Source organism: Belonocnema kinseyi, chromosome 6, assembly GCF_010883055.1.
Source record: "Belonocnema kinseyi isolate 2016_QV_RU_SX_M_011 chromosome 6, B_treatae_v1, whole genome shotgun sequence".
Classification (NCBI taxonomy): Eukaryota; Metazoa; Arthropoda; class Insecta; order Hymenoptera; family Cynipidae; genus Belonocnema; species Belonocnema kinseyi.
The window spans coordinates 98,183,697-98,192,509 of record NC_046662.1 but is presented as its reverse complement, the minus strand read 5'-3'; the positions used below and the strand labels follow the sequence as shown (position 1 = coordinate 98,192,509).

General features: G+C 30.6%; 1 protein-coding gene across 1 annotated transcript in view; it reads right to left on the bottom strand.

Annotated features, from left to right (window-relative positions):
- Positions 1-8,813, bottom strand: part of LOC117175513 — a 265,411-nt gene that overhangs the window by 150,215 nt on the left and 106,383 nt on the right. The window contains exons 3-5 of the mRNA XM_033365220.1: positions 4,635-4,692; positions 2,920-3,056; positions 1,460-1,900 (exon numbers count right to left, since the gene is read on the bottom strand). Coding sequence (XP_033221111.1) covers positions 1,460-1,900; positions 2,920-3,056; positions 4,635-4,692 — 636 coding nt within the window. The remainder of the gene's footprint in view (positions 1-1,459; positions 1,901-2,919; positions 3,057-4,634; positions 4,693-8,813) is intronic.

Sequence of the window (8,813 nt, the reverse complement as noted above, 5' to 3'; positions counted from 1 at the left end):
TTGGTCGTGACTAGTCAACAAAAGTTTAATCATAAAAACCTTATATCTTTTAAATTCGAATTTTGAGATGTTAACAATGTTAAGTTGAACATATTTAACAGAAATATTCAAACCTAGGACATTAAAAATAGCTGATTTTTTCTAAGAATCTTGGTAATTGTACTTCTATAATATGAAGTTATCAAAGCTAATATATATTCAGTTGAATACGAAGTTTAAGATCGGGCTCATACATTCATGTTCTGACAATTTTGAAATATCGTTTAGAAATGTCGGACCAATGCTTTCTGTATCTACTTGTGCGCTTGGGGACACAGTCTACGAAATAAAATTCAGCTTTTTTTCCCTGGGCACTAAAATTTTGTTAAATTTTTTTATTTACAATTTTACACGTTAAAGACGTATATAAATGAATCATTTTTGTTCAGATTTATGTGGAAAAGTTAAAATTTATTTTTCCGCGAGCAATTTTTTTGCAAAATCCCAGGCTCTATTGTTTGAAATTATACCCTCCATAAAAAACAATTAAAAATTTATAATCGTAATAATTGTAGGAGGGGATAGTGTTTAAAACTTAGTTAACTGAATTAAACTATATCGTATGAATTTCTTGTATTGTCTAAACAAAATTTAGCAACTCATCAAATAAGGGGCCATGCATATATTGCGTAAAGTTTTTTCTGATTTTGAACCACTCACCCCACTTAGGTAGGCTCATCATGTTTTGAACTTACCTAAATACCTTATACCTTAAATAATTCAAAAAAATTAATCATCCAATATATAACCAGAAAAACTCTTACATCAGAATTTTTGTTGACGATAATGCCCCCCCCCCTTGATATCAAGAAGCATGAAAATATGTTTGACCCACCCCTATACCCAAAGAACTTTATTTATGTACGACTCCTTATATATTGGCATAATGCTCTTTTTTATTCAAGATTAAAAAATGTAAAAGTTATCAAAACACTTGATACATGTTTATGTAGAAAAAGATCAGATCTGTATTTCTCAATAGAATATAAAGTTGATTGTAAAATACGAGGTCTGATTATTACGTCCCAAGCCTACTAAAAAAATTGAACTTATTTTTCTTTATGTGAAGTTTAATTAATTTCTTATAGCTTTTTCAATGATTAATTGTTTGACTATGCCTTCATTTAATTTTAGAAAGTCTCTATGTGCAGAAAATAATTTTGCTATTCGTACAAGAATTTTGGAACAATTAGACCCTTTACCAGGTCCTGATATTCTTACCACAAAAGTATGGTTATCCGTACCGAAATTTTAGTACACCACGTAGTCATGACTTTAAATTTAAGAAGTAGTATTATATTTTGCGAAATATGAATCAGATTTCAGAATTAAATTTCCTTCAGTATACATACTATACATTAATAAATGCCTAACTAAAAATTGTTTTACCGAAGCATTACATTTAAAAAATAATTATTACCTCTTCGATGAGAGGGTGAAATAAGAGTAGGTGTTTGTTGAGGCTGTGCTTGCTCCTTTTTGTTCCAAAGCTTAGCAAAGTCATTTTTAAAATCGCTAATTGTCGAATCTCTGCGAGATTTTGTAGAATATTGACTTTTAATTCCACTATCAACAGAACTCTCTCTTCTTTTTCTCAAACTAGCAAGGTGACTAGCATCTGTTGTTGCTTGCCTGGACCAAGGTAAAGATTTTGCTATGTCTGCTAGAGTTTCTCTTCGACAAAGTTTACTTGCTTTTCCACTTTTGCCGGAAGTTCCTCCACCACCCCATTCTCTCAAAATATCTGTCAATTGTGCTAAACTTGAACGTCTACGACGCTGATTTGTCGGCGATGTTTCTTGGATCTCATTTGGAGGTGAAATTGAGGTAATCTGAGCGGCTGAATCTCGTCTTCCAGTTCCTAATATAAAACTAATTTATCATTTGCTTATCTATATATTGCATTGTTAACAGGATTAACAAATTTTATATACAATTTTCAAGCAAATACTTGGACCTAGTCGTACGAAAATATAATGAAATATTGGACAAAAATTAAAAATATTCTAATGTCTTAGAAATTGATATTGCGCTTTACTTCACTTTATTAAAATCCTCTAAAATATGAATTTTATTACTTGCTTTTAAAGCAGTAAGCTCTCAAATACATTTAACATTAACTGCATATAGATAATAGAAAGAGAAAAACTCGGAAGTATGAATACGGGACGAGAAATGCTAGCCAAAAATAAAATTTGTGTTCTAGTTTCTGCAGTTAAAAATAGGCAGTATTTTTAATATGAATTTTTCATCTGCAGACTTAAGAATTCTAAGAAACTATAATCAGATAACAATAAATATTGTGAGTTAAACTACTTCTGTATTCAGGCGTATACCGACTTGAAAATTGTTTTTAATTCCTTCAAACTATTAAAAATATTATCGAATGTTAATCAAAATAAAAAGATTCAGCAGCTATACATTTAATGTATCTAAAAATAACTTACTTAACTCTTTTTACACATTTAAATACAATGCATTAAAATGACATGCATTTCTTTGTATTGACATTCTTTTAAATTGTTTGCATTCTTAAATTCAGGTAAACTAAAAATTTCTGTTGTTTTAGAATTCTTTGCATTTTTTGAATAATTTTAATTTCTTGAAATTCTTAAAATTTTGGTATTTTCAGTTTCAAATGTCTCTATTATCTGATACTTGAAATAGAAAACAGACATTTGGACCTTTTTCTTATTTTCCCTTCTCTCTTTTTATTTAAAGTTTTACGAAAACAAGTGTGCACATGTGTGCTTGTTCAAATTATTTTCCCTCGAATGTTTAAAACTCTACGGAAATGTTTTTGAAAGTTTAGAATTTAATCATCAAAGACAAAATTCGTTCTTATACAGTAAGGCATATTTAGATAGTATTTTTTATTACCGAGACGTTGTTTCAGTGTTGATTCCTCAACCTGTTCGCGAACTAAATCATCCCATCCATTTCCGCCCTGCCATATCAGGCCCACCTGATGACTCAAGATCGGCAGATTGCAGACGAAACAAATCGCTGTCATGGTCCTGTAAAAGTAAAATTCAAAATTATTGAAAAATTACAAATTGTTAATTTGTAAAGTCGAAGCGAGTAACTCGATAGAAGAAACGGAAAAGGTGCTTCTTAAATTAAAAATTCGTGAAATATCAGGCCATGCCAAGAGAGCGCTAGAAATTACAACTTTACCTCGTTGTTATGTGTCTTGAAAATTGCAAAAAGAAAAGCGAATGTGAAATTAACTGTTATTTATAGTTCTATAATATTTCATGAGTATAACTATATCAATAAATGGAATATAACTACATCATTGAATAATTATAAAATGAGAGAATAAATACAAAAAGTCTTATTTGAAAAACGTTTTTATTTCATATTTTATTTAGATGAATTAAATTACTTGCACTGAATTGCATTAAGAATACGCCTACAGTAAAAACTCTGTTGCGAAATTTTGAAACCTTTGTGGTTAAAAATAAAAACAAAATTTTATCTATCTTCCAGTATTGAAAACAAAAAAAAATTATATACATTAATTAAGCCACTATATTTTGCACGGAAAAGAGGAAAGATATACTTTCATTTTCAATTATAATTGAAAACGAAAGTATATCTTTCCTCTTTTCCGTTTGATAATTATCAAACACCTCAGATCTTGCATAACTTTTTTTATGTAAAGTGTCGAAATTACTGCAATAGAAACCAGGTTCGCCCCAAGTTGACCTCTGCGATACCAATTATAAAAAAGAAGTGAAGATCAAAGTCATTCCAGAAATGCTAAGAAATACAATAGATATATACACTGTTAAAAAATATATTTTTAGTTTCTGTTTAAGATAATATATACAATTTTCATTTGCGTTTACTACCGACCAGTGTAAGAATATTTCTTCAGGTTACTCCAAATTTTGTTTAAGGTATTATACGGATAAAATTGCTTTCTGCGAATTTTTTTGAAATTAGGACTGTAAATTTATTAGAGCGTTATCTAAAGTTTGATCTAGTTAGAAAAGTGCTGACCATTTCGAGGTTGAGATAAGCAAAATCCAAAATCGCATTTTATGCACGTAAGGCCTATCCCAAGGTATTGAAAATGTAACATATTTTAGCATAACGGCTAAACGGTTCTGACCATTGTTTTCAAAAACTGAGACATGGTAAGAGGACGCAATATAGAGGTTCTGTGAAAATATCAGAATTTTTACCTAATTCGTTTATGAAGTAAAGTCCTGAAAGTATGAAAGAACAGAAAGGTTCGATAGGTTAGACACTCTCACACGCATTCAATTGATCGACATGAAATTGGAGCGTCTTCAATTGTTCTTCGCATGGATAGCTCTTTTTCTGAATTCATCCGTATAATACCTTAATGATATTAAAAATCTTAGAAATGGAAGCGGACTTGGGTTTTTTTAACAGTGTATGAAACGCATATATAACAATGTTCTTAAGACGTGTTACGGGAGCCGAAGAACGTCATTCCAAAGCATGAATGCAGAGAGCTAAAGATTAGTAGAGGTTAAGTAACTATTGAGAGTGAGATAAATTTATATGAGCAAATAGACAAAATTTGGAGTAAAAGATATAGCTGATTTTAGGTTTTCGACCTGTAATGTCGAAGTCTCGGGCTCTGCAACGACATCGCATGGCAAGGGCCTGGCCGATCTGAAAAAAACACACACGTACTGCTTTTCGCAAGTTCCATTCAACATTCTTGGTACTTCTAAATGCTTGATAATTCCGTTATCGGTACACCAAATTAGCCATCACTGATTATTTATTCTAAAACAGCAGCACAAATTTGATTTTAGTAATTCATTTCGATTTAAAATGTTCCTTCATTTTGAATCTTTCTATATATATCCAATTAAGGATATATATATATTAGTAAGGTTTTATTTTAGAAAATTTTTTTTTTCACTTTTCTTTGGTAATTTTTCGTTCATTTTTATCAAAATAAACTCTTTTTATAAAAAAATTCTATAAAAGTGGTGGTATATTTTGAGTCAGGTATACTATATGCACAAAATTCGTATTTTACTACCAATTTTTATAACGGTGGTACATAAGCTTTCTGGGGCTTTTAGCATTTTTATATACACATTCACCATCATAATCGTAAACTCAATCGTAAAAAATTATGTAGCCGATTGCATGCTGTTATAAGTTTTATCAATACCTACATTGTATTAAATAGAAAGAAGATAGTTTCGCACAAATTAGTATTGCCTTCAGAAGCTTAAAAAGAATTTTTCATACGAGTTTCGCCTCTTGCCTTTAATTGGAGAAAAATGTAATAGGAAAAACTATCACGCCTACCAAGGTTTTAATTACCAATAAAATATTAACACTAGGTACACGGATAGAAATGTCGAGATCTGAGTTCACAGAAGCGAGTGATTTTAGTGCTGCATTTTTACGTTCTTTAAAAGCTTGGACTCTATGATGTAAGAGTATAGAATTTGAGGCCTGGGAGCAAAAGGGCGTAGCTTAATGCTTACGACTTCGAGACCGTTGCATCAAAAGCAAGGGCACCGGGATCTTAATTGTCGCCCCAAACTTTTTCTCGTACCAAATATAAGGCAGAAAATTTTGTTCAAAATAGTCTTTACTATATTGCATTGCATTGCATTGTACTGTATTCAATTGTGAATATTATTATCACTTTTTAAGAATAATGTTTTCATCAATCACTTTTTCTTATTGAATTGAGAGTCTTTAACTACTCTGTAAAAAATCCTGATTTGTTTAAGCAGCAGATATTTGGTTTTTACTGTTTATTTGAAAGATCATTATATTTTTGAGATGTTATGAGTTTTTCTATTAAGTCTAAAAGTCAAATCCAAAGGGGCTATTAACTCTGAAGTCGAAAGTTTCGAACGTAAGAATTTTGCGTAAAGGTTTATCGAAATCAGGTAATGCTATGAAACGCATAGAATCGTAACGCTGAAGTCGTTGTAGCTATGACTAAGTCAGTAAAACTATGTTTGAAGTCGTAAAGATAAGATAAGAGTTGTCATAGAATTTAGTGAGTCAGCAAATACGAACGTAGCGTTGCGTCGTGCGAAATCAGTAACGAGTCAGTGCGAAGTCAGAGTAAAGACGGACGAAGTCAGACGAAATCGACACTTTCGCGTGTGGCGATTCCAAACGTGAATGAATATACATCGATAAGCTATAAATTTATCAATCGATATTAAAAATATTGATTAATATTATATGGTATTTATATGGAAATTATATATCAAATAATAAATAATCATTATATAATTATACTATTATTATGGGTAATATCATGATTAAATTACTATTAGTAATTAATTATAAATAATTTTAATACAAAATCAATCAATAATTCAATTAATAAATCTATCAAATTAAATAATTGATTTTCATTTATTGTGAATATTTAAGTTATATAATTTTCTCAATATTTAAACTTATAATTAAATTACTTGATACATAGAAATACATACACAGCTATCTAATATATATCTATGTCTTCACTTCTCACACTGAATAGCGTCAAAATTGAATCTACTGATTCTCAATGCTGTTTATTCTTTTCTATTATTATAAAAACATTTCAGTGTTGAAATTTTGTCACAGGCTTATACTGCCCAACATGTCGAAGGCATTTTTGGTTAGAGTTGGATTTTTTATTTGATCATTTTTTCACGGGGCTGTCCCGGTATATATCATCAGTCACGGACGCATTTTTATAATGCAATCAAGTGATCTAATGAGAGCAGTCTGCCCAGGCATATTGGACAAAGCCTGGTTTTTACCCCATCATTGACGGACTGGGTTGCACTTAAGTACACGTTGGGGGGGACCTACAGCTTAAGGTGGGTTCCGAACCACCAGAACCTCGGTAAAGGTACATTGAAAAATTTCTAGAGGTACCGGCTCAGGGATCGAACCCCGGACCTCTAAGGTGAAGTCCGAGTGTCTAACCAACTGAGCCACCGAGGCTCTCTCCACCAAGGCTTATTATTATTATTATTATTATTATTACAAAGAAGGAAGGAATGGCGGGAAGGGGTTGTAGAATTTTTAAATTGATCTATAATTATCGCGTTATTCATTTAAATAACACACGCGCTCCGCAACACTGCTCCGGCTCAGTTTTCTGATTAATATCTGTAGCAACCACCCCAAGTAAAGAGCCTTACAAAGTCTTCGTTTGAAATTCCTCACTTGGGTGTATTAGAATCCAAGGTTCTTTTTCAGGCGTCATTCACTCTACTGGATTGAAAAAAATGTGTTAAAAGAGACCGTTATATAAATTTGTTATTGTTCTTCAGTTGAGTATATCAAGAAAATTACAAATTGAGTAAAAAATAGCCAAAAAATCCATTATATTTTATTTCCTAAACTAAAAGTCAGAAAAATTTTAAACCGTATGTTTCAATGATGCACATTTCTTTTTATGTACTGAAATATGTGTCAAGCAAGACTATTTTATTATATTGTCATAGTTCTTTAGTTAAGTTTAAAAAAATTACAAATTCATACAATATATTAAAAAATTAATAAAATTCTATTTCTTACACCAAAAGGCATGAAAATTTAGACGTTAAGTTTCCATGATGTACACTTTTTTATGCATATCTGAATACGTGCTGAACACGACTATTTTATTTCTTAATCATAGGTTTAAAGTGTCAAAATAATAATGTAATAACATTTTGCTAAATGTCCCTCAAGTTAGCGAAATCATTTTTTTAAAATGCAAAGTTATCCTATCAGTAATTTGACATTTTTTTGTCTCCGATTTTTTTTTTATAAAAAACATTTCCGCACTTTTTAAAGTAATTAATATTTTATGTTTCGCTAACTTTATATCAAGATGATAAGAAATTCATACAAAGAAACCGGAAAATTTTTTATAAAAAAATGCAGCAAATTTTGTGTTTAAATAATTGTCGGCTTTAAAGCAGCTAATTCTCAACCATTTAGCTCTTTGATATCGTTATTATTGACATTGTTGCGTTGCTACTGTCATTTCAAGTCATCAAGGCATTTAATCTTTAATAATAAAAAAGAACGAAATAATTATTTTTTACACAAATAATTAGCAGCAAAATACAAATATGATATTGTTGCAATTATCCAAATTTATTCTGCTAACTCGATAGACATTGGGATTGAGTGGCATACATATAGTCGAAAGGGGCATCACGACAGTCATTGCTTGAATTCATCGAAGTCAACAACTAACAAATTCAAGAACTAGAGTCTAAGAAAGTCACGAAAGTACGGTTGAAGTCGTACGACATTGTTAAAATAACGTTACGTTGACTTCAACGGACTTCGTAGTGAATAGCCCCTCGGTCAAATCATTGTTTACCTCATTTTCCAATCGATCATACATCGCCTATTTGTTTCGAATATTTTTTTTAGCATAAATTAGTGCTGAATTTTCTTAAGAAATGTATGTTTTGTAAATATATCTATGAGTAGAAAGAATGTGGAAAAGTGTAGTTTCTTCAGTTTTATAATTGCTTTTGGGATGGTAAATATTCTGTTGATTTTACGTGTAGGGAAAAACAATGGTATATTAAAGAAGGAAAAGTTTCTGTTTTGAATTCATACAGTTGATTTTGTTATAACTTTCATATAACGTTTCGAAATCGGACTGATTCCTTGATCACATTTTTACCGTTATTTACGTAAAACTGTTTAAGCGTGATAAAGCTATTTCGTATTTTGTTCTACATTTTCAACCTTTTTCCCCAACATAAAGATTTAAGTATCTTTTGTTGGACTAGTAAGCAGTGAAT